This window comes from Garra rufa, chromosome 10, assembly GCF_049309525.1.
Source record: "Garra rufa chromosome 10, GarRuf1.0, whole genome shotgun sequence".
NCBI classification, from domain to species: domain Eukaryota; kingdom Metazoa; phylum Chordata; class Actinopteri; order Cypriniformes; family Cyprinidae; genus Garra; species Garra rufa.
In genome coordinates, this window is record NC_133370.1 from 45,897,252 (window position 1) to 45,924,419 (window position 27,168).

At 32.0% G+C, this 27,168-nt stretch overlaps 1 protein-coding gene across 3 annotated transcripts; it reads left to right on the forward strand.

The window, feature by feature from the left end:
• Positions 1 to 964: 964 nt before the first annotated feature.
• ash2l (ash2 like, histone lysine methyltransferase complex subunit) lies at positions 965 to 27,046 on the forward strand. 3 transcript variants are annotated; one of them, XM_073849118.1, is made up of 17 exons: positions 965 to 1,048; positions 1,790 to 1,856; positions 3,829 to 3,974; positions 4,053 to 4,141; positions 5,687 to 5,781; positions 5,867 to 5,962; positions 6,052 to 6,147; positions 10,509 to 10,584; positions 10,663 to 10,698; positions 11,041 to 11,143; positions 16,730 to 16,947; positions 17,025 to 17,192; positions 17,277 to 17,470; positions 19,105 to 19,197; positions 24,325 to 24,423; positions 24,807 to 24,866; positions 26,365 to 27,046. In XM_073849118.1, exons 1-17 carry the CDS (start codon positions 1,002 to 1,004, stop codon positions 26,470 to 26,472), a joined length of 1,791 nt encoding a protein of 596 aa, XP_073705219.1. In that variant the 5' UTR covers positions 965 to 1,001; the 3' UTR covers positions 26,473 to 27,046. The 3 variants fall into 3 exon arrangements, with proteins under 3 accessions (XP_073705219.1, XP_073705221.1, XP_073705222.1); XM_073849120.1 differs by having other exon boundaries at positions 10,681 to 10,698; XM_073849121.1 differs by lacking the exon at positions 10,663 to 10,698.
• Positions 27,047 to 27,168: the final 122 nt, after the last annotated feature.

Sequence of the window (27,168 nt, forward strand, 5' to 3'; positions counted from 1 at the left end):
TAACAAACAACGTATGATTAAATTCTTAATTCTTAGCAGATAAAAAATATAGGCCTATGTTGTTAATTTAAACTACAAAACTTTGCTTAATAAAATAATAAAAATGAAACTAAACGTAAAAAAAAATTAATTAAATAATAAATAAATGAATACCTCTTAAAGTGATGGTCTTACTAGTGAACTAAAAAAATTGTTAAAATTATTAAGTGTGTTTATTTTAAAACAAATAGGGTTGCCTGCAGTAAACAAATAAATAAATAAATCAATCTGAAATGAAGTCGGCTGCAGTGAAAAAAAAAAATATTAATATATTATATAAATAGGCCTATGTTTTTAATTTACACTACAAAACTTTGCTTATTATATTAAGTGTTTGTTTTAAAACAAATAGGGTTGCCTGCAGTAAACAAACAAACTAATAAATAAATCAATCTGAAATGAAGGCTGCTGCAGTGAAAAAAAATAATATATAAATATTATATATATATATATATATATATATATAGGCCTATGTTTTTAATTTACACTTCAAAATTTTGCTTAATAAAATTATAAAAAATAAAACAAAACATAAAAAAAATCAATTAATTAAAAAAATGAATAAATAAACTCTCAAAGTTATGGTCTTGTGTTAATATTTGTGAACTAAAAAAATATTAAAATTATTAAGTGTTTGTTTTAAAACAAATAGGTTTGACAGTAAACAAGCAAACTAACAAATAAATAAACAAATAAATCTGAAATGGTTGAGGGCTGCTGCAGTGATGGTTTTGTGTACGACAAACTATTATTAACATTGAAAAAGTACGTTTTGTAGTTTAAATATGTATTAATCAAGAAAAAGGAAAGTAAACGTAAAAAAAATGAATGAATAAATTAAATAAATAAAAAATAAACACACAGTTTTCCGGTAGATGTCAGTGTGTCTGAGCACTGTGTCAATCACGGAAGCCGCCGTGTCATCGCGAGATTTCAACCGTTGCGTTGTCGTTATTTCAAAGATGGCGGCAGAGGCGGGATCTGCACCTGAGAGAGACACAGCAGAAGGGTGAGAATCAATAAAAACACGCTTTAATCAATGAAAACACTAACCTTAAGTGATAGAGATATGATCAGATCTACATCGCACATCTGTGATATTAATAGCGTTATTTAGCGCATAAACACAACGCCACAATCATGTCCAATGTTAGAATGAAGTGCTGTTGTTTGCACGATCTCTGTCTGTTTAACGTTACTCTCTTATTTATGTGCTGCTTGATTTGATGTTTATACACTGAACATACTGAGATTGTTTAATGTATTTGAACATGGTTACCTTATTTACCTTGACAAAACAAAAACAATTCCTTAGTCTGAATATGAGTTACATTTCATTCTGCTCTCTTTATGGTTGTGTGCTTGGTTTCATAATGATTTAAGTATAAAAGTGCCATATTTGTGTTCATAATTTTGTACAAGTATGTATATGTGTGTATATGTATACTTAAGTAGCACCGGTATGTTTGTAGCAATTGCCAAAAATACATAAAGACATAAGATCATGTTCCATGAAGGTATGTTGTACATTTCCTACTGTGAATATATCAAAAGGCGATTTTCTTAATATTTTGATTTTTTTTGCACCCTCGGATTTTCTAGTGGTTGAATCACAGCCAAATATTGCCCTATCCTAACAAACCATTCATCAATGGAAAGCTTATTTATTATTTATTTATTTGATTTGTTGTCCAGGGTCACATATATATACTGATCATTATGTCTCATATTGTCACGTGTGTTTTTGCAGAGATGCATCATTTGGAGATCTGACCACAAATATGGAAACTGAGTCGTCCAGTGGAAAAGAGACAATGGTATGACATTAGACACATCAAAGTCAAAATATCTGGTTTACTTTATTAACAAACATTACTGCTCTTATTGTAAGTGATTTATAAGTGGGCATTATTCCGAAGGATTTATTTTATTTATATGTAATATAATCACTCTACTGCTTGTTGTATAATAATAAAATGTTATTAAAATAAATTATGGTAACTACATATTAAATCATTATTATATAACAATAATATAATGATTTAGTATAATTATGATAATAAGTAATATTTGTCAAATTAGCCTTTTTTTTTCTTTTTTTTTTTCCTCTATGACTATGAGTTTCATTTCAGTTTTATTATTAATAATTTTAGTGGTTAACTTAAACAAATGTAACATATTTAAACACATTTCAATTAGTTACCAAAGCAAAAGGTCTTTTTTTTATCTAATATTTATTTTATTTTGTTTAATCACTTTTTCAGTTAATTAAATAGTTTTATTTAGTTTGTTTTTAGTTATAACAATGCTGCTTCTTAATCTTTTATCAAAATCAATTCCCTGTATATACACTACCAGTCTAAAGTTTTTGAACAGTAAGAATTATTTTCTGCTCACCAAGCCTGCATTTATTTGATCCAAATTTGGAAATATTTTTACTATTTATAATAGCTGTTTCTTATTTGAATATATTTTCAAATGTAATTTATTCGTGTGATCAAAGCAAAATTTTCAGCATCATTGCTCCAGTCTTTAGTGTCTCATGATCCTTCAGAAATCATTCTAATGTGCTGATTTGCTGTTTAAGAAACATTTTTATTATTGTAATTTGTTATCAATATTTAAAACGGTTGATTAAATGTTTTTCAGGAGTCTTCGATGAACAGAAAGATCCAAAGTTCAGCGTTTATCTGAATTAAAAAGCTTTTAGAATATTATACACTATAACAGTATATTTATATTTTTTGGGGAGAAGGATATTCTAGAAATGAATGCTTTTATCTTTTATTTAGCAAAGGTGCTTAAGACATTTGTAATGTTACAAAAAATTTCTGTTTCACATAAATTCTGTTTTTCTGAACTTTCTATTCATCAGAGAAACAGTTTTCAACATTATAATAATAATAAATGTTTTTTTAGCAGCAAATCAAAATATTAGAATGATTTCTGAAGCATCATGTGACTGGAGTAATGATGCAATAAATTCTGCTTTTAAATCACAGGAATAAATTACTTTTTAAAATATATTCAAATAGAAAACAGCTATTTTAAATATTAAAAATGTTTCAGAATTGTACCGTTTTTGCTGTACTTTGGATCAAATAAATGCAGGCTTGGTGAGCAGAAGAGACTTACTGTTCAATAACATTTTGTGGATAGAAAGTCCTAATATTTTCTATTGAATATCCTGCATCACTTGGAAATACAGTACAGACCAAAAGTTTGGACACACCTTCTCATTCAAATGAACGAATGAGATGGTGTGTCCAAATTTTTGGTCTGTACTGTATATTTTTTCTGTTTATTAAAGTTTTTACTCTACATTTGTGCAGTTTTCAGTGGGTTAGTGATATTTTTTAAATATATATAAATTAATAAATAAATATTTTTTAAATGGATTTTTATACAAAAACGGCTTTTTATGTAAAATTCACTTTATAAAAGACCCAACTTTAATTCATGGGGATAACATGGATAATTTCACATGGTTTAGTGTAAGATTTTTGCCCATCTTTTTGGAAAATCCAGTTTTAAAAGTTAAAAAAAAAAAACACTACAAATAACTTTTACCAGTAGGTGGCTGCAGAGCTCCACTATTTGCTATTTGACCACCTGAAAGATATTTTCAGTTGAATTCATATCTACAGTACAGACCAAAAGTTTGGACACACCTGAATGAGAAAGTGTGTCCAAACTTTTGGTCTGTACTGTATGTCTCATTACAGTCGAATGGCTTGAGAATATACTGTTTGGTGTTGACTTTCAGTGTAATATAACATTGTTTCTTAGGACACAGCAGGTGACAGTTCTGAGGCGGCGGACGCACAGACAGGATCTGGAGACGATGAGAACGGCCGTCAGCTGGGGGAAGTAGAGCTGCAGTGTGCGCTGTGCATGAAGTGGTTTACGGCGGACACGTTCAGCATTGACACAGCGTACGTTTGTCTTCTGATGCAGATAGATGGGTGTCTCACATGCATGTACTTATGCTGTCTGTTTCCTTGTACCTGCAGAACCTGCCTGCCGTTCATGACCAATTATGTGTTTCACTGCAATGTGTGTCACCACAGCGGAAACACATACTTTTTGAGGAAACAAGCAAGTGAGTGGATCAGTTTCACTTGATGAATTAGTGAACACTTTTGCATGCTGCTGTTTGAATCATTATGTAGGTATTGTACATTATATACTAGGGCTGCACAATTTGGAGGAAAAAAAAAATCTAATTGCAGTCCTTTTTTTTTAATTAAAAAAAAATGAATTAAACTGATTATATGCCTATATGGCTGTATAAAAATATGATAATGTTAATATCATTGTAATTCATAAAAATATAATTAAATACTAAATAAAAACAAAAACAAATATTTTTTATGACGTAACATAATATGATAAAATAACATAATATCATTTTAGTTAACATTAGAGCTGTAAAATTTAAATACTAATATTTATATCTGTACTAATAATGTTCGAATTACTGAGTGAAATGCAAAAATGACTGAACGACAAAATAAATATTACTTTGCAATAAAAAACTATGTAATGATAACATTAATTTTACAAATACATTACAACTGTAAAATTAGAATTGACATTTAAATCTGTCCTAATTTCTTTATTTTTTTAAACATTAAATTTGTATTAAATAATTAATAATACTAATGGTAAATAATATTAATAAAAAATGTTTAATTAAAAATAGTAATTAAAGAAATTCAAAATAAAGATAAAAAATATAATAATATAAAATTAAAAATATAATAACTTTAGGTAACATAACTGAACAGTTACACTACTAATATTTATGTCTTAATTTTTTCATTTTTTAAACAATAAACAACACATTAAATATTAATAATAATTATTATGATTACATTATAATTACAACTAATAATAGTAATACTAACTGTAAAATTTATATCTGTAGTAACATTGTTATAATTTGTAAAATGTAAAAATAACTGAACAACAAAATAAATATTACTTTTGCGCTAAAACCGTATAATTCAAATAATATTTATTTTAGTTTACATTACAGCTGTAAAATTATGTATTTAATTAATAATTAAATTTAATAATATTAATAATAAATAATATTTAATAATAATAATAAATATTATTAATATTGTTATTATAATACTTAATGAAATTTGAAAATTATAAAAAAAAAAAAAAAAAGAAATTTAACTTTTACGATACAAAATACAATAATTTTAGTTAACATTACAACTGAACAGTTGTACTATTAATATTTTTTTATTATTTCTTAATTAAATTTAATGGTTATTATTATGATTGTTATAATTACTTAAATATTGACATTACTACCTGCAGTAATTTTAGTTTGTTTTAAAACTGTAAAAGTACAACACTAATATTTCCATCCATCTTAATTTCTTTATTTTCGTTAAACCAAACCATTATTATTATTATTGATTATAGTTGTAGGTTCTTAAATATAAAAATTACTAATTAAAAACATAAGAAATACTACTTTTGCATTTAATTTTTATTCATTTATTTATTTTTTGCATTAAACGATTTCAGTTTTATTTAGATCGTACAGCTCCACCATGCATTAAAAAATACATCCTTATTACATTCAGTGCATTGATTCTTAATCATTTAATGGTTTTACCCACAGATCTCAAGGAGATGTGTCTCACCGCTTTGGCAAATCTGACGTGGAGGTCCAGAACTCAAGAGGAGCATCCCAAGACAATGTTCTCTAAAGATAAGGTACGCTTTCAGCTGTAGTTAAGTGAATACAGTGCCATGTGTTTCATGTTATGGTTTCAGTGATGTCATTTGGTCTCTTGTGAAGGACATCATACCTTTTATTGACAAATACTGGGAGTGCATGACGACTCGTCAGAGGCCCGGCAAACTCACATGGCCAAATAATATTGTCAAGACTATGGTAGGTAATTGAGATGTTTGACAGATGTAAAATCATTTGATTCTCCACTTTGAGCTTTATAAAGGCTGACTTGTGTTGTTTGGACTCAGAGTAAAGAGCGGGATGTTTTCCTGGTGAAAGAACATCCTGACCCCGGCAGTAAAGACCCTGAAGAGGACTATCCCAAGTTTGGCTTGCTGGATCAGGTGCGACTTTATAGACATCAGATCATATAAACACAATGCAGAATAGGGCACTTTAGGACCACACACAAGTTCTTACTGTCCAATTAAGATTCACTGAAATGCTTATCATGCTAAAGTCCACTATCCCTTAAACATATTTTATTAAATTGTACAGATAATACCGATAATTAGACCAAAGTAGACTGATAACTAATATTTTGAAGTGATATATATGGCTGGTGTAAAAATTAAAATAAATAAATGTCAAAATTAAGAATAACAAGGGCTCTGACAAAAACTTTTTAAAAATGCTTTTAAATTATTTTATTGACCAATACCGATAACCATAAAATTGCTGATAATAATTGGCCGATAATTGGACAACCCCTTTTATACATTACTCTGCATATTTTATTGAATTGTGCTGGTTTTAGTTCACTTAAGAAATGTTTCATTAGGGATTGAACGATATGTGTTTTTCAGGGCTAATACCGATAATTAGACTAAAGTATACCGATAACTGAAATTTTAAACTAATTTATATGCTTGGTGTTAAAATGAAAATGAATGTTAGAATTAAAAATAACAAGAGCTCTGTATCAAGTAGACCAATAACCAATATGTGACCCTGGACCACAAAACCAGTCATAAGGTTAAATTTTACAAAACTGAGATATATACATCACATGGAAGCTCAATAAATAAGCTTTCTATTGATGTATGGTTTGTTAGGATAGGACAATATTTGGCCGAGATACATCTATTTGAAAATCTGGAATCTGAGGGTGCAAAAAATCTAAATACTGAGAAAATCACCTTTAAAGTTGTCCAGATTAAGTTCTTAACAATGCATATTACTAATCAAAAATTACATTTTGATAGGTTTACAGTAGGAATTTTACAAAAAATCTTCATGGAACATGATCTTTACTTAATTTCCTAATGATTTTTGACATAAAAGAAAAATCAATAATTTTGACCCATACAATGTATTTTTGGCTATTGCTACAAATATACCCCAGCGACTTAAGACTGGTTTTGTGGTCCAGGGTCACATATTTTGAGTTACTATATATGCCTGGTGTAAAAATAAAATGAATGTCAAAATTAAGAATAATAATGGCTCTGACGAAAGCTTTTTAAAATGCTTTTAAATTATTTAATTTCCAAATCTGTTTTGAAAATGACCGATACCGGTGAGCATAAAAAAAGCTTAATATCGGTGCCGATAATTGGGCGACCCCTTTAATAGATTACTCTGAGTATTTTATTAAATTGTGCTGGTTTAAGTTCACTTAGAAAATGATTCATTAGGGTTTGACCGATATGTATTTTTCAGAGCCAATGCCAATAATTAAATATCAAGTAGACCGATAACAGATATTTTGAGCCGATATATACTGTATGTCTGGTGTAAAAATGAAAATTAATGTAAATAACAAGGGCTCTGACAAACACTTTCTTTAAATGTTTTGAAATTATTTTATCTGCTAATCAGTTTTGAAAATGACCAATAACCATAAATATGCTTAATGTCCGTGCCGATAATCGGTCAACCCCTATTATACATTACTCATTACACATATTTTATTAAATTGTGCAGGTTTAAGTTTACTTAGGAAACTATTCATTAGGGGTTGACTGATGCATTTTTCAGGCCTGATACGATAATTACATATCAAGTAGACCGATAACCGATATTTTGAATTGATATATAGCAAAATCTGTTTTGAAAATGACCACTAACCATAAATGTGCTTAATATCGGTGCCGATAATCGGTCGACCGCTATTATACATTACTCTGCATAATTTATTAAACTGTGCTGGTTTAAGTTCACTTAGGAATCTACTCATTAGGGGTTGACCAATGTATTTTAGTCTACATTTGCTGCACATCTCATAAAACATGGGTCTTCAACCGGGGGTCCGCGGCGGTACTGCAGGGGTCCGCTAATTAATGTTGGATCATTAATAATTTTTAGTAAAAATAATTGTTTGTTAAAAAAAGTAAAAACATCAAAGATAAAATATAAAAAATTTAAATTATTATAATTATTACATTAACAGTTTTAATAAAACCCTTGCATCCATGTGCATTCACGTAGATTTAAAATACATCAACGTACGTTCTACATTCTGGCATTCTCGTCAGTTATGATTAGGCTACATAAAATAGCTAGGCTGTTATTATTATGTGGGCTATAATAAGTTGTGCAGATGTCTATAGCTCTGTATCTTTGAATTGCACTTTGAATTTTGAAAGAGTAGCCTACTTTGATCATGTCTGCATTTTTTTCTCTACACGACTAAGAAAGAACTATGTCATTTATTTTTTGTTATTAATTCTGTAGAAAGTACTTGCAGCCAGACAAAGCAAACGTCAGTTTGAGCAACATTTTTCAATGCCACACAGTTCTCAACAACCTCCCTGAGACACGAAGAAATAACGGACGCAATCGTGTTTCCCGTGACCACTGTTGCAAAAGACGGATTTAAAAAACTCATGCAAACATATTACATTATTTCCATTTTCATTACACTGCAAAAATGTTTTTCTTACTTAAATTTTTGTCTTGTTTCCAGCCAAAATATGTAAAATTCTTAAATCTAGAAGGATTTTCCAGACGAGTAAAAATTATTTTCTTGTTTTCAGAAAAAACAGACCAAAATTAAGTTATTTTTGATTAGAACAAGTTTAATAATCTGCCAATGGGGTAAGAAAAAAAGTCTTATGTCAAACAGAAAACAACATTATTTTTCTTACCCATTGGCAGATTATTTTGCTTGTTTCAAGCAAAAACACACTTAATTTTGACTTGTTAAAAAAAAAACATTTTTTGCAGTGTACATTTATTTAAATTTAAAGCAAAGTGCATTATGTCTTATTTTACTGCTTTTTTACTGCTGTTTGATATAATGTTCAGGGGTAAATCTTTAAAATAAAAAAGTTCTGCAGAATCGTGATCTTTATTCTAAGCAAAAAAATCGACATTCTCATTTTATTCAGAATCGTGCAGCTCTACCTCACAGTAATATTAAATGAAAAGTTCTATTAAAATTAAGGCTGAAGTTCATGTAAATGTATAATTGTCCACCTGACTTAATTACAGCTGAAATTCATGTAATTGTATAATAGTCCTCCTAACTGTATAGGGAAAATGCATGAAATTATAAATAATTAAGACAACTGTGAACAACTTAATAAACTGTAGACAATGAGGCATGTACAACAACAACAAAGTTCTGTCTTAAAATAATATAACTAGCATAATATAATTAATATCAGAGGCTTTGTTTCACACATTTTATATCAGGGGGTCCCTGCCCCATGTCTCTATTACCAAAGGGGTCCTTGACCGGAAAAACGTTGAAGACCCCTGTCATAAAAGGTAAAAAAAATGTCATTATCTGGGAGTAAGAGGAGAGCAGACATGGATAGATTTGACAACGTAAAAGATAATTTAAAGCGGTCTGGTTTTCTAAACGCAAATACAAAAGCAGTGCCTCTCACGCAGCACACTAGTACTCTTTTACATCTCATGAACTGAGAAATATACACAAAATAAGGTGGAATTGTCAGTTTATTCACATAAACGCACTCTTTTAAAGCCTAATTTAGTTGCTATTGTCTGTGGAATTGATGTTAATCAAGCAACAAAAGAAAGACAGAAAAGACACTCACTGCTTTTGACTGAATCACTTTAGTAGCCCTAATAATTTTTAATCTAAATTTATTCATAAAATTAAATATGTTGGCTTGAGAGAATGAAGAATGTAGTAAAGTTGTTATCAAGAATGCATAATTAGCCTATATAACCACTGGCATTTCATTGAAAAGAAGACAATGTTCTTGTTTCTTAATGAGAAGTGGTTTCATTTAATTAATACAATATAAAAGCATATTGCGTGTCACAGCTGTTAAATCTGTGTCTATCGTGATAAAACCTTAATATTAAACCTGTACAATGAGTTTGGTCATTTTAGAGAAATGCTTAACATGCATTACACTCTTAACTAAACCCATTAGATATTAGATGACTAAATCTGCTGTAGATTTAAATTTACTACACTAAAACTAAACCAATTCAGATGAGTAAAATATGACTAAAACTAAATGGTATTTTAGTCAGAAGACTTTAGTCAAAATTTGCTTTCAAAATTAACACTGGTTTGCAATAAATACATTTAATTAAATGTGAAATTATAAAATAAAAAGATTGAAATGGAATTTTATTAGTAAAATAATTAAATCTGAATTGGCTGATTGGCTGACAAACTCTGATGATTTTATAAGTAACATAGTTTAACAACTTATATATATATATATATATATATATATATATATATATATATGTATGTTCTGTGCGTGTTTTCACTCAGGATCTGGCCACTATTGGACCGTCGTATGACAACCAGAAGCAGATGACGTCCGTCACGGGTGCTGGAGGATTGAACGGTAAAACCTCACATCTAAGCTCTAGAAATAATTAAAGTTGCATATTTAATGATCAGTGCTGAGGGAGTTTCTTTAAAGCTGTGCGTTGTATTCCAGGTGGATCGACTTTTTCAGGTGAATATGGAGCGTTTTATCTGCTTTCGCTTTGCATTGATCTCTTGATTGACTTGCTTGGGTTCGTCTCCTCGATCTGCGGCACTAATTCATGTTTCTGTGTGCTTACGCCCCCTCTCTTCCCTTTCGGACACTGAAATCTAACCGTCATGGCTTTTGGCAAATATGAATGGACTGAAGCATATTGCTTTCCCGCTTAATCGTTGTGTTTGTCAAATCCTGTGGCGTTTAGATTGAACTCGATCCCTGGGCTGCTCTGCTGCAAGCGTTTGGGCCTTAAGTTTATGTTGGATGATCAGAGTTGAGGTTGAATTTGTGTCTGAGACTGTGTTTCTGTCACAGGTGGGCTTCCTCCAGCTGCGACAGGAAAAGGCAGAGGAGCCAAGCGCAAACAACAGCAGCAACAGGACGGAGCCGCGGCTGGAGCGGCCAAGAGGACACGCAGGTACGACAAAACACACATCTTAAAGTTGACATGAAATGAAAATCTGATTTTGTTTTACTCATTGTTTTACATGATGACCTGCTAATTAATATCTTATTAGAATGTGAAAAGAAGTATCGAATTAAGTATTTAAAAACGTAAAAATAAAATTGTACAAATATTTAAAGCCTTTTTTAAAGCATTTTAAAATATTTTTTTCTTTTTTTTTACATGCTAACATAGTAATTAAATTTTTCTAGAATGTAAAAACTTATTAAATTGGTAGAATTTAAAAAAATAAAAATACATTAAATATATACATTAATTTTTTTAAATGTTAAAATATTTAATAAATGCTGACCTGCTAATTAAAAGGTTATTAGATTGAAAAAAGTATCAAATTAAGTATTTCAAAACTTTAAAATATTGTAATAAAAATTTTTAATATTTAAAGCCTTTTTTAAAGCATTGTTCTATAATATGATCAGGTTTGTTTTTTGTTTTTTATTATGGTAACACTTAACATTAAAGTTTCATATGTTAACATTAGTTAATTTATTAGTTAACATAAGATGAAAATGAAAAATATTTTTATTAATATTAGGTGATATTAATTTCGACATTTATACGTTATCTGTTAATAATATTTTATTGAAGTATTTAAAATATCGTTCAAGTATTTAAAATATCGCTCAAATATTTAAAGCCTTTTTTAAAGCATTTTAAAATATATATATATTTTTTTTTTACATGCTAACATAGTAATTAAATTTTTCTAGAATGTAAAAACTTATTAAATAGGTAGAACTTAAAAAAATAAAAATACATTAAATATATACATTAATTTTTTAAATGTTAAAAATATTTAATAAATGCTGACCTGCTAATTAAAAGGTTATTAGATTGAAAAAAAGTATCAAATTAAGTATTTAAAAACTTTAAAATATTGTAATAAAATTTTTTAATATTTAAAGCCTTTTTTAAAGCATTCTTCTATAATATGATCAGATTAGTTTTTTTTTATTATGGTAACACTTAACATTAAAGTTTCATATGTTAACATTAGTTAATTTATTAGTTAACATAAGTTGAAAATGAAAAATATTTTTATTAATATTAGGTGATATTAATTTCGACATTTATACGTTGTTGAAATCAAAGATGTATCTGTTAATAATATTTTATTGAAGTATTTAAAATATTGTACAAATATTTAAAGCCTTTTTTAAAGCATTTTAAAAATGTACATATATTTTGTGACAACATGCAAATTAGGATTTTTGTGTAAATTAGTAAATATTTTATAATCAGAATTATTATTATTACTTTTTATTATGGTAACACTTAACATTAAGGTTTAGTATGTTAATACAAAGGCCAAATCCCCTTAATCATCTCCATCACAAGGAGTAAAACCAAAGAATGTAGTTCTGATGTGCAGAACAAGTTTGTTGAGCTTCACAAAATAAAATTGGCTGTAAGAAAAGAGCTGACGCATTGAAAATCCCCATTCCCACCATCAGGGCAATAATTAAGAAGTTCCAATCAACTAAAAATGTTAAAAATCTGCTTGGAAGATGACGTGTGTTTATATCGTCCTAATGCATGATAAGGAGAGTTTGAGTGGCCAAAGACTCACAGCTGGAGAATTGCAGAGATTAGATGAGTCTTGGGGTCAGAAAGCCTAAAATAAAATGATCAAGCAGCCCCTACATCACCACATGTTGTTCCAGAGGGTTTCAAGAAAAATCCTCCTGGCTCACACAAAAACAAACTCCAGCATATTCACTTGTCAGACATGATCAGAACTTCAAACAGGACTGGCTTCTATGTTCAGATGAAACTAAAAATGAGCTTTTTGGCAACCCTCCAGATGGTTTTGGTGCAAACAGGGTAAAAAAAAGTACCCCATACCCACGGTTAAAATATCTGCTGGGTCTTTAATGTTGTGGACCTATTTTTCTGCTGGAGGTCCTGGACATCTTGTTTAGATACATGGCTTTATAGTTGCATCTTCCAGCAGGACGATGATCCAAAACAAACATCAAAATCAACACAAAATTGTGTCACTGAGCACAGAATGAAGCTTCTACCATTGCCGTCTCAGTTCCCTGACCTGAACCCTGTATAGAAACTGAAGAGAAGAAGCACCAACATGAAGCTGGGAAGAGAGAGATTCTGGAGAATCTAGAGAGATTCTGTCTGAAGGAATGGCCTCTGATCTCTTGTCATGTGTTCTCCAAACTTATTAGACATTGTTGGAGAAAACTCAGAACGGTTATCTTGGGAAAAGGACTTTGCAATAATTGGGTACCAATAATAGTGGCCAACCTGAACTAGAGAAAAAAAAAATTTTATAATGAGATTCCCTAGGGCTGGGCGATATGGCTGAAAACTATATCACGATATCAGTGTTTCATATCGGTCGATATCGATAATTATTGATATTTTTATGACCCATTTAAAATAAGGACCAGGAGAAAAATATATTACACTAAAGCATTTTTATTTTAAACTTAACCTTCCTCTGATCATAATCCCCTCCGTTATTAAGACAGAAATGTCAACAACCATGGAAAACTCAAATAATTAAAAAGTAAACATAAGTCTAAAGTCACAATATACACTTAATTATCTCTTAATCCTCAATTCAAACCCCATTCATTGTCGATGAAGTGAATGGTCAAGCTAATGTATGGCCCAGAAGTACGGCTTGACCACAGGTCAGAGGCTTTTGCAAAGTACTTGGCTGATAATATTTATTTCTGCACAGATTGCTGGTTGCCAGTAGCCAACATTACTTCTTTCCTGGTACTTTAGCCTATACTTTGTGTAATAACAAAAATATTTATTTAAGTGAAAAAATAAGTCCAAAACTTTCAACATTTTGAACAATAGGGCCTTACAATCTTTTTTTTTTTTTTTTCCAGAAATTCTTGTTTTAATTTTTCTGATAATCAAATGAAAGCAAAATCACTGATTTATTTTTAAAAATAAAAATAAACGGAGCTTTACTGTTAAAATTAATACATAGAAGAAAAATTATATTCAGTTAAAAAAAGGTTTAATAATAATAGTATTTTTTCAACAATTAAGTGGTGACTCTTTATTTTATTTTTTTATCATATATATTGTTTTATGTAAATTATTTAAATTTGAACATATAAACACCTACATTATACTGTACAGTAATACAAGACTAATATTGTTCTGTTACATGTTAAACCTTACTTTTATTTTGACAGGTTGCTGTGAAGTTTCAGTGTGTATACAGTATGAATGATGCTAGTTTCACTAATGAAACGGTAAAATTGACAAAAAGTGACACTCACAGCAGCTTTGGAGATGTATTTATTGGAGTTTGTCTGTTCATGTGAGATGCAAAGGCCAAACATTAGCGGGAGCGTCACGTGTGCAGTATGCGTGTAGTGAAAATAAAACGCGTCTCCTCCATTCATACAAACGGAACATGCAGGATTCTTATTGAAACGGTCTTTTTGCATTTCAGTTTTCACAGACACTAGTCCATATCGCGATCGGAATTAATTAACAGACCAACTTTTGATTTATTGGTCCAAAAATCGACGAATTCCGCGGCATTCCGCCCTATAGTAAAGTCCGTTTTTATGAATGAAGTCCGCGATCCCGTCTGTGAGGAGACATTGTAAACGCGCGATCATGTAGAGACAGAAATCACATGCCGTCGTGTAAATAAGATAAATAACATAAGGCTATTTGGTTTGTTTAATACAACAACATGGACCCGTTCTGTAGGAAAGATAACCTTAACCTTCTATTGTGATCTGGCGCTATGAACTGAACGTTAAAGGGGGGCTGGGCAGGCCGACGAAGTATACAAAATATCGAACGTTTTATCGAACACATTTTTTATTGATATCGATCTCTTGTCTATCGCGATATATATCGTTATCGTTTTATCGCCCAGCCCTAAGATTTCCCCCCCCCCCCCCCCCCCTAGTTTCTATTGTTTTACTTCAATGACAGGTTAGAATTTTTTTTTTTTTTTTTTTTTTTTTTTGGAATGAAAGATCAAAAGGATAAATGATGCAGATATATTTTCACAGCCTCCTTTGCTCATATTTACCAATTGTCAATATTAGTGGATGGCACTGTACATTAAAACCTCATTTTTGATTAGTAATATGCATCGCTGAGAACTTCATTTGGACAACTTTAAAGGCGATTCTCTCAATATTTAGATTTTTTTGCACCTTCAGATTCCAGATTTTTGAGAAAGAAAAAAAAATCAACCCTTATGACTGGTTTTCAGGGTTCCCGCGGGGTCTTAAAAAGTCTAAAATTTAAAAATCACAATTTAAGGCCTTAAAAAGTCTTAAATTCGCTGTTCTAGGTCTTAAATAATTTTACACAGGTCTTATTTTTCCGATGTCCATGTAACGCTACCTCTAATGCTCATTTAAATTCTCTTTTTGTTGTTTCCGTGGTGTTGTAGTTCTTTATTTCACTATTCCAAATATAATTTGCTGTATTTAAACTACAAATGAGACCAACATGCAATAGCCAATCAGCTTTCTGTTATTGGCGCGAGTCTCTCTCGGATTGTACCGCAGAAGTAAAATGGATTTAACTTTTTAGCTATGAGGAATGCAAGTTTAGCGATACTTGGCTTGAAAAAAAAATGAATATAGGGCTTGGCTAAGGCCAGTTGCTAACAACTGTAGATTTTTTTTCTCTGTGGAAGTTACTGCGTCTTCAGACAGAATCGCAGTAGCAGAATACAGGTCAAACTACCTTTTTCTGTATATAATGTTCTCAATAATAATAATAAATATAGGTCGAGCTAGCTGACCGCCAGCCTTCGAGATACTTTTAAAATGTTTTTTTTTTTTCTTGCCCGACCGAACAAACCGCCTGATTAAAACTGAAGTGACAAAAACAACTAGCGAAGCATCGAAAGGCAAGAAAGATTCCTATTTTAATACATTCAACGTAAACAGAAATTGATAATGGATAGTGTATTTCTGGTCTATTTGTGAGAAACAAAATGAGGTAAAAATTTAAAATGTATAGTTTATTTATAACATGATATAGTTCAGTAATTTACCAAGTGAGCTTTTTGCTGAAAATTCTCACAATTACAAATGTTACATTAATTTTAGCTCAATAAACAAGTAGTTAGTCAAGTAGTTACTTACATATTAGACAAAATATTTCCACTGTTTTGTTCTGTTTCACCAACGAAAATAGTTGCAAACAAGGATCGCATTTTTTTTTTTTTTTTTTTTTTTTTTTTTACATCAGATATTTCTAGTGGTACTTTTATGGGGATATTTTGTGTGGAATAGTATCTGCTGATATGAAAAGTTCACTGTATATCGTAGTAATAAATTTAATTTATGACAGCCATGAATTTTTTTTTTACTTTTTACATTAAACACATTAAATATTACATGTATGCATGTAATATAATATCTATTTCCATTACAGGTTTAGGTCTTAAATTTCATATAAGGTGGTATTAAAAAGGTCTTAAAAAGTCTTAAATTTCACTTGTTCATATCTGCAGAAACCCTGGTTTTGTGGTCCAGGGTCACAGATCTGATTGTGTTTAACTCTTTGTTTTAGTGACCCGCTGTTCTCAGCGCAGCGCTTGCCGCCTCATGGTTACCCTCTCGAGCACCCCTTTAACAAAGACGGTTACCGTTACATCCTCGCCGAGCCGGATCCCCACGCTCCCGACCCAGAAAAACTGGAGCTGGACTGCTGGGCTGGGAAGCCCATCCCTGGAGACCTGTACCGCGCTTGTCTGTATGAGAGAGTGCTGCTGGCGCTGCATGACAGAGGTACACGTGTCATCCACAACATTAGTCCAAAATAAACCTCCTGCTCAATTGCTTATTATCATTTACCTCTATTTCAGCTCCCCAGCTAAAGATTTCAGATGATCGTCTGACGGTGACTGGAGAGAAGGGCTACTCGATGGTCCGGGCGTCTCATGGGATCAGAAAGGGCGCGTGGTATTTTGAGGTGACTGTGGATGAGATGCCACCGGACACCGCGGCTCGACTAGGCTGGTCGCAGCCATTAGGTGTGCCATTATTACTGTAACAGCACTGCTAACAGATACAGCGTCCGTGTATTTACAGTGTCTATCATGTGTCTTTCGTCTCAGGAAACCTACAAGCTCCTCTGGGTTACGATAAGTTCAGCTACTCGTGGCGCAGTAAGAAAGGAACACGCTTCCATCAGTCCATAGGAAAGCATTACTCTGACGGATACGGGCAGGGCGATATTTTGGGCTTCTACATCGAGCTTCCAGACGAGACCGAAACCGCCAAGGCTCTGCCTGACACATACAAGGACAAAGTATGACGATATGAAATAGCTTGTTATTTATTTGACATTCACTTGAGATGTAGATGAGTTTGTTTCTTCAGCAGATTTGAAGAAATGTTGCATTTCATCCTCTGCAGTGAATGGGTGCCGTCAGAATGAGAGTCCAAACAGCTGATAAAAGCATCACAGTAATCCACACCACTCCAGTGCACCAGTTAACATCTTGAGAAGCCAAAAGCTGAGTGTTTGTAAGAAGTGAATGCATCTTTAAGACATTTTTACTGTTTCTTCCAGCTAAAATACTATTCCTCTATCCGTAATATTGATTTAGCCAGTGAAAAAGTGGTGCGAAATCTGCACAAATCAAACACTGTTTACAAGCCAAAACAGTCAAAAACAAATATGTGGGTGGATTTTGATGTGAGAGACAACAGGAGATGGACTTATGGATTATGGACTCATATTTTAGCCTGAAATGGTGGTTTGAAGATATAAATGTCTTTGATGGATTTGTTTCCTACATACACGCAGCTTTTGGCTTCTCAAGATTACTTGTGGATTGTGTTTTAATCAGCTGTTTAGACTCTGACGGCACCCATTCACTGCAGCGGATCCATTGGTGAGCAAGTGATGGAATGACATATTCCTACAAATCTGATGAAGAAACACATCTACACTAGTCATCAAAAGTTTTTGAAAAGTAACATTTTTAATGTTTTAAAGAAGTCTCTTCTGCTCACCAAGCCTGTATTTATTTGAACCAAAGTACAGCAAAAACAGTAAAATGCTGAAATATTTTTACTTTTTAAAATACCTGTTTACTATTTGAATATATTTTTAAAAGTCATTTATTCCTATGATTTTAAAACTGAATTCTTAGCATTATTACTCCAGTTACATTAACCTTCAGAAATCATTCTAATATTCTGATTTGCTGCTCAAAAAACATGAATTATTTTTGTTGAAAACAGCTCAGGTTTCTTTGATGAACAGCATTTATCTGAAATTGACATTTTTTGTGACATTATAAATGTCTTTTATCATCACTTTTGATCCATTTTAAAGCATCCTTGCTAAATAAAATAATTAATTTCTATAATGTCTTTCCACAAAAATGTAAAATAATAATTATACTGACTCCAAGCTTTTGAATGGTATAGTGTATAATGTTACAAAAGCTTTTTATTTCACATGAATGCTAATCTTTGGATTTTTCTATTCATCGAAGAATCCTAAGAAAAAAAGGTACTCAACTGCTTTAAGTATTGATAATAATAAATGTTTCTTGAACAGCAAATCAGCACATTGGAATCATTTCTGAAGGATCTTGTGGCACTGAAGACTAGAGTAATGATGCTGAAAATTTAGCTTTGATCCCAGGAATAAATTACATGTTGAAATATATTCAAACAGTTGAATAAAATATTTCAAAATGTTACTGTTTTTGCTGTACTTTGGATCAAATAAATGCAGGTTTGGTGAGCAGAAGACACGCCTTTAAAAAAACATAAAAGACCTTACTGTTTGAAAACTTTTGACTGGCAGTGTACGTCTAACACAATGAGTTTATTTTATTACAACACCATTTAAATGTTTATATTTCAACAGAAAATTAGAGTAGAAACATGAATATGTAATTGGAAACATAACATTTTTTTCTGAAGGCGCTGATCAAATTCAAAAGCTACTTATACTTCGAAGAGAAAGATTACGTGGACAAAGCTGAGAAGAGTTTAAAACCCACCAGTTCCAGCAGAGTGAGTGTTTCACTACATAATATTCATGTGTTCATGTGGTATTTGTGACCCTGGACTAGAAAAGCTTAAAAGAGTCTTAAAGGAGTAGTTCACATCCAGAACAAAAATGTACAGATAATGTACTCACCCCCTTGTCATCTAAGATGTCAATCTTGGTTTTTCTTTCTCCAGTCGTAAAGAAATTTCAATATTCAAAATTTCAAAAAACGATTTCTTTACGACTGGAGAAAGAAAAACCAAGATTGACATCTTAGATGATTTTTCTCCATATAATAGATATATATGGTGCCCCCAACTTCCAAAACACAGTTTAAATGCAGCTTCAAAGGGCTCTAAACGATCCCAGCAGAGGAAGAAGGGTCTTATCTAGCGAAACAATCGGTTATTTAAAAAAAAAAAAGACAATTTATATACTTTTTAACCTCAAATGCTTGTCTTGTCTATCGCTTTCTGAGAACAGAGGCATTTTTTACCAGGTAAAATTAGTGTTTTTTTTACACTACCATAGACAATTTTTAATCAAACTGTATTAAAAACTTTTCATTAGGACCCTAAAGCATCATTCACTTGTGGAAAATGGGCATCGGATGACCCCTTTAAAGGTGATTTTCTCAATATTTAGATTTTTTTGCACCCTCAGATTCCACATTTTCAAATAGTTGTGTCTCGGTCAAATATTGTCATCCTAACAAACCATACATCAATGGAAAGCTTATTTATTCAGCTTTCAGATAATTTATAAATCTCAGTGTTAAAAAACTGACCCTTATCAGTGAAAAAAAAAAAAATATATATATATATATATATATATTGTACCCGACCCGCTTCCTGACCCGCATGTTTAATATTTGCGACTGACACCGGCGATTATATGCGGTGGAGATGCGTTCACTGTCAAACATCGTTCGGCATTAATTAGATAATTTTGTCAAAAGAAATGTTCTTGATTACAAGAAAAATACAGATTGTTCTTGTTGTGATTTATTTTGTCTTTCCTTTATACAGATTTAAATAGTTTCGTTTTCGAAGTACTCTGTCAGTGATTCTCTGATATTTATATATATGATCAAGAATAATTTTATTTCGATCTACAGTGGAATAAAAGTTAAGAAAAATATTAGCCTATAGCCTTAAATGTATATGGACTACAAGCTATTCCTTTTTTCTTAACTTTTAACTTCTTCTAAAAATTATCAAGAATATTAAATCAACTTAATAGGCTAGATTAACGAATTTTCTTATACAAACATAACGTATGCACTTCAAAACGAAGTTTTCATATATAAATTCAGGAATCAAAAATATGACAAAATAATATTATATTAATTGCAGGGCTCGAAATTAACTTTTTTTACTTGGTAGCACTGGTGCTCCCAACTTCAAAAAGTTAGGAGCACCAAAACAATTTTTAGGAGCACCTAATTTCGTTTTAGTAATGCGCCGATCTTGATTCTTCATGGTCAATTTTTAAAGCAGATGTTTTACGAGCAAATGGGCTGATTCTGAAAGCCTTTTTTATATATATTTATTTTACGCCTTAAGCAAGGGACAAGAACGAATGAAAATATGAGTACATGAAGAAGGTTTATTTTCTCTATTATAGTTACAGCCATTTAAAGAGGTTAAAGATAAAGAGTTAAAGCCATTTAGAGGCAACCACTGCATTTTTAAACAATCTACAGTATAAACAACAAAAAATAAACGACACTTCTTTCTAATGCTGCGTTCACACCGCCCAAACCGTCATGCGTCAGTTGCGGCAAGATTACATGTAAAGTCAATGGTTGAGTCCGTCAGAGGTCCGTCAGAGGCTCTGCGTTGCGTTGTGTCCGTTGGATCCGTCAACTTTTCAAGCGTTACCTGCGTTTCAAGCGTCAACGCAGCCAACGCAAGCAACGCAGAAGTTCAGCTAGTTGAACTTTTGACGGACTTAACGCACTTGACGCAGTGCGTCAACCAATCAGAGTGTCTCACTGTAGCGACGTCACCACACGTATTTTGAATGAAGCGGGAGCAGAAAAAACAACAACATACAATTCTCTGCGATTGAAGACGGCTACAAACTTATTCTAGCCGTCTGCAATCGCAGAGAATTGTATGATCCGTCCTCGTTGTTGTATAAAGACAGGAATGTAAAGGAACTTGCTTGGATGAAGATCGCTGAAGAGATCGGGTTGTCAAATCTTTTCTCAACGTAATTATTTCCCATTTCGTTAGCTAGCGAAACATGTTCATGAGAGGATTCCAAAATGTCCAGTCCCAATAGTTTGCCATGGTTTATTCAGGGGAAGTGTGCAGAAAACTAGATGCGTTGGGAGCGTTGCCTGACGTGTGCGGTGTGAACGCACCAAAAAGCAAGCGTTGCCAGCTTCAACGTACATGCGTCAAACTAGATGCGTTAGGTGCGTTGCCTGACGCAGACAAAGTGTGCGGTGTGAACGCACCATTAGTCGTGTAGATAATAAATGCAGGCATGATCAAACTAGGCCACTCTTTCAATATTCAAAGTGCAAATGACCAAATTTTTCTGATACAGAACTATAGACACAATACAGCTTATTATAGCCCACAGATTGTGGAGACCTTCTAATTGTCCACAATCAAAGGAGAGAATGGTGAACCTGTCACTGCATCAGCTACTCAGTTACTCACACTGGCACAAATGCTCCCAAATATAATTTGAGGTCGCGCAGATTAAATTTTGGGAGCATATGTGACCAAAATGGTCGCAATTTCGAGCCCTGAATTGTATAGCTATAATAGTTGTATCAAATGAATAATGAAATTCTAGTGCCTTGAATTTATTGAGTAATGTTTAATTTCGTTCGTTTTGCTCTCTGGAAATGTAAAGAAAAAATACTGTTTTGACTTGGAATTTGTTTTTAATCCCTGGTTTTAAACAAGCATATACATGCGATCATTTATATATTATTGCTTCAGTGTTGTTTTCGTCAACGATGACGATGACGAAAGCATTTCGTTGACGCCACTTTTTTTCATGTGATAACGAGACGATGACGAGATAAAAATGGCTCGTTGATGACTAAAACATGACGAGACGTGTGTGAGTTTTCGTTGACGAGACGAGAATAGACGAAAATGTTAGTGGGTGGTCCGTCAGACGTTTAAAATGCATGACATTTCTGCTTATTGTGCATGCCAATTAAAACCTAAAACGTATCTGCCGCTATGGCAAGCCGTTTTAGCATTAAATACTCTTTGCCATTATTGTATGGCAAGCCGTTTTAGCATTCCATCCTTGTTTGTGTTTTATGTTTTAAAACATTCCTTCATTATTGTAATTATTGGTGAAAATAGTTGATCCGGAAGCTCACATTGTTGAACTATAGATCTGCTATTTTCAGAACTTAAGTGACACTACCCAACAGCAAAATACTTACTGACCTACATTAATTTGTTAAAAGACTACTTTTTCCCCTTTTTTGACTAAAACTAGACTAAAACCTTTTTGACTTTTCGTCGACTAAAATTGGACTAAAACTATCACATATAGAAGTGACTAAAATTTGACTAAAACTAATAAGCATTTTAGTCCAAAAGACTAAGACTAAATCTAAGATGGTTGTCAAAAACAACACTGTATTGCTTGAATAAACATTTAAAAACAGTGCTAGAAATGTTATAATTAAGGAAATTAGACAGACTTCGGCATTTGAAAAGACATAGTAAAATGTGTCTAATAATTCCAAAAAGAAAGAGAAGCATTGGATATAATCATAATATTTGAGACATTTATTAGGAATACCATTTTCTTAACAATGAAGATGCTGCATGTGTTTATCCAGTCTAATCGAAGTGTGCGACTTTCCCAACAAAAATCCCACCCCCTCTCAGGAAATACATAAAACTGACATTACTGAGCTATATGCGTTTAGAAGTAGCCTATTAAAATGGTACGATGGCATTGCTCAGTTCAGCATGTTGGGAAATCAGGCATTTTGTCCCATCAGCATTTATTCAACAGTTAAAGGAGAACTCCGGTGTGATATTGACCTAAAGTGTATTGAATCATGATACCGAGTGTGAACGTACCTTGCATATTTCATCTCGGTTTGTGTCCAGCTGTCCGAAATCTGGGGTCAGTTAGCCGATGCTCACGACAGGCTGTCTATGAGAGTGAACAGGGCATCGGAAAAGCCATGTAAATAAATCACTGTTTTACGCCATTTACGAGGCACAAAGTAGCTCCACACTTCATCGGTAGACTTCCTAGGGCCCTGACATTTAAAACGCGACACTGAGAACTCAGAAAAAGCACCGGTAGTTTATTTACAAGAAGATTTCTACAGACATCTTCCACCAGGAACAGAGCGGTGGCCGCCATCTTAAATGTAGTCACGATAAGTCGAGTGTCGAGCACGAAGGAAACTACAACCTGATACGTTGATAACCTGATAAATTCATTGGGGCTCGACACTCGACTTATCGTGACTAAGTTCAGGATGGCGGCTACCGGATTTTCTTTCCCAGGTACTGTCTGTATAAATCTTCTTGTAAATAAACTACCGGTGCTTTTTCTGAGTTCTCAATGTCTCGTTTTAAATGTCAGGGCCCTAGGAAGTCTACCGATGAAGTGTGGAGCTACTTTGTGCCTCGTAAATGGCGTAAAACAGTGATTTATTTACATGGCTTTTCCGATGCCCTGTTCACTCTCATAGACAGCCTGTTGTGAGCATCGGCTAACTGACCCCAGATTTCGGACAGCTGGACACAAACCGAGATGAGATATGCAAGGTACGTTCACACTCGGTATCATGATTCAATACACTTTAGGTCAATATCACACCGGAGTTCTCCTTTAATAACACTTAACATTCAAAAGGTAAATATTATTCAGCCAATAAAATGTAGGTCTGTGCATTTCATAGAAAATTGTCTAGTACTTTATAAATTACAAAGGTTTAATTGGCATCTTTATTTCAAACGACCCGACCAACCGCGACCCGAATATCATTAAAAATATTTTTGGATGACTCGTAACCGCAGGTAACCGCTCATTTTGGATCAACCCGCTGTCACTGACCCTTATGACTGGTTTTGTGGTCCAGGGTCACATTTGGTTATGAGTGTAATGGCATCACTATTGTGTGATTATTTTTGTATCAGATGATATTTTACAAGAACGGAGTGAATCAAGGTGTGGCCTATGAAGATTTGTTCGAGGGCATGTACTACCCCGCCATTTCCCTCTACAAGAGCTGCACGGTACGTCAAAACTGCCGTAAAGTTTAATTTTCTCTGTTGTGGTAGTAATTCTAGGCAAACCAAATATTTAAACAGATGTAACTGACGAAAAGCTGAATTTTCAGCATCATTGCTCCAGTCTTTAGTGTGACACGATGCTTCAGAAATCATTCTAATATGCCGATTTGCTGCTTAAGAAACCTTTCTATATATTGTCAGTTTTGCTGCTTCATATTTGAGTGATTCACAGATGAATAGAAAGTTCAAAAGAACAGAATTTTAGTCTTTTGTTACATTATAAATATATTTACTGTCACTTTTAATCAATTACTCTGTGTATACACTAGATGGCTCAGTATGATGACACATTTGAGCTGAAATCATCACTTGTTTCCTGTCTCTAGGTGTCTGTTAATTTTGGACCACACTTTAAATACCCGCCAAAAGACATCAAGTTTCAGCCAGTGAGTATTTTTTTTTTTTACACTTGGATGCTTTATTTTATACTAAGGCAGAAAGGAAAATTACCTGTACTCCACCTTATTATTAACAGCTTTGGCTTGGCCCTTTAATCACAGAGGAGACAGATGTTAATGCTGTGTGTGACGTAGTATTAATGCATACAATGAGATTTTAGAGTTTAGGGCTTCAGACTTTATTGGAACAGTCTGGGAAGGGCCTTGGTTTGGTTTGCTTAAATCTTTTTGTAAAAGAATAAAATGCTGTGGATTACTATTTGTCATGATATATGCAGTCATTGAGATTTAAATATTTTTTAAATCTAGAATTAGTTTTTACTTTTGTGTTTTCTGTTTTATTTTATTAAAAAAAAAGTAATTTGTTATATACACACAACACTAATAATTAAACCATAGAAATGCTAAACTTTTATAATAACTTGTTTTTATAAGAAGCAATTAAACCATAAAAGTGTAAAACTGAAAAATAATTTTAAAATAAATCTAAATAAAACACCTTTAAGTAATTCAATAAGAAAATGTAAAACCTGAAAAATAATCATGAAATTAAAAAAAAAATCTAAATAAAACGCTAAAAAGTAATTAAAACTATGTAAAACTGAATTTGTTTTTTGAAATTATTAGTTGTTGAATTTGTTTTTTTTTAAATATCTATATAGTTTATTTTATTTAGTTTATTAAGATTGTAATTTTAGTAAATCAAGTTAAACTAAATGAAAATGAGAAATGTTGCTGAAATAAAATAATGTAATTTTTAAAATACTAATTAATTTTTAATTTTAGTTTTTGTTAGTTTAGTAAATAAAGCTAAACTAAATTTAAATTAGTAGTGTCGCTTTGGCATTTACCTAAAATGTTTTTTTTTATATATACTTGTTATTTGTCATTTAAATTGCTATATACATTTTAATTCACTTTCATTTAAGTTTCATTAATTTTAATAAATCAAGTTAAACTAAATGAAAATAAGAAATGTTGCTTTGGCAACTACCTAAAACAAAATGATGTAATTTATTTAATTTTTCTTTTTTTTTAAATGGTTTTAGTTTTTGTTAACTATGATAACCCTGTATAAATGTGCATTTAAATGAAAATAATTAAATGTGATTTTGCATTTTGTTTATTTATTGAAAAGTAGTGTAGGAAAATATGCATTGATATTATAAACTAAATTTGTACTTTCTTTTTCTTCAAATTTTAGATTTATTAGGCCGCAATGACTGTTGAATTTAAAAAGTGTCACCCTTTATAGGCCATTTGAGTACAAATACATACCTTTTTTCAATTTCATTTTGAAATATCATATTTTATCCACACTACTGTCAAAAGTTTGATTTTTAATATATTTTTTTAAAGAAGTCTAAAAGTTCTACTCACCAGGCAAGCGTTTATATGATCCAAATTACAACAAAAACAGAAAAAAAGTGAAATATTTTTAGTATTTTAGTATTTCATAATTCATATTTTTGTCGAATATTATCAGATGAGTGACATGGGTTGGGGTGCTGTGATTGAACACACGCTGGCCGATATGCTGTACCACGTGGAGACAGAAGTAGATGGCCGACGGAGCCCACCGTGGGAGGGTTAAAAATCCATGCCAAATCCACCACCCATACGGCTGAAAACATGCTTTCCATGTCCCACTCTCAACAGCACACAGCATTTTTTGTTATATGTTATTAAATCATTTGGTTACAGTTTTATTCTGCCCTTGTTTTCCATGCAGGAGTCAGCTTGCATTTCTCATATTTCACTTCTCATTTTAGATAGTGATGTCAATGGATGAATCCGTCTAGAAAAATTTTGGATTTCAGGTTTGGGATGGTTTATCTTTTATGTAAGCTCATATTAATGGTATCACATTACATTTCCTCATACTGCAGGTTCATTTTAGTATCAGTCATACGATTTAATAATTTCCTTCATACGGCGAATCTTTGTAAGTGCTCAAGTCCTGTTTGATTCGACTGGATGTTAACCAGTTCAAGTCTGATGTTCAGTTGTGTGTGATGTGGTGTGCGTTTCCCTTCATGGTTTTTATCAGTTGTTTATTTGTTAATTGGTTTGTAGTCACTCGGATAGATGTAAAATATGATCTTTTTTTTGTAAACCATGTTTTATACACAAACTTGTTTTAATAAAGTAATCTAAAGGACTATAAATGCAGTTTTTGTTTTTATATGCATGCATGTATGTTTAGTGATTTCTGCAATGTTGCTATCAGAGTTTGTACAAGATGTTTAAAGTACTTGGGTTTGACTTTTTGAAATTTAAGGCCTGGAAA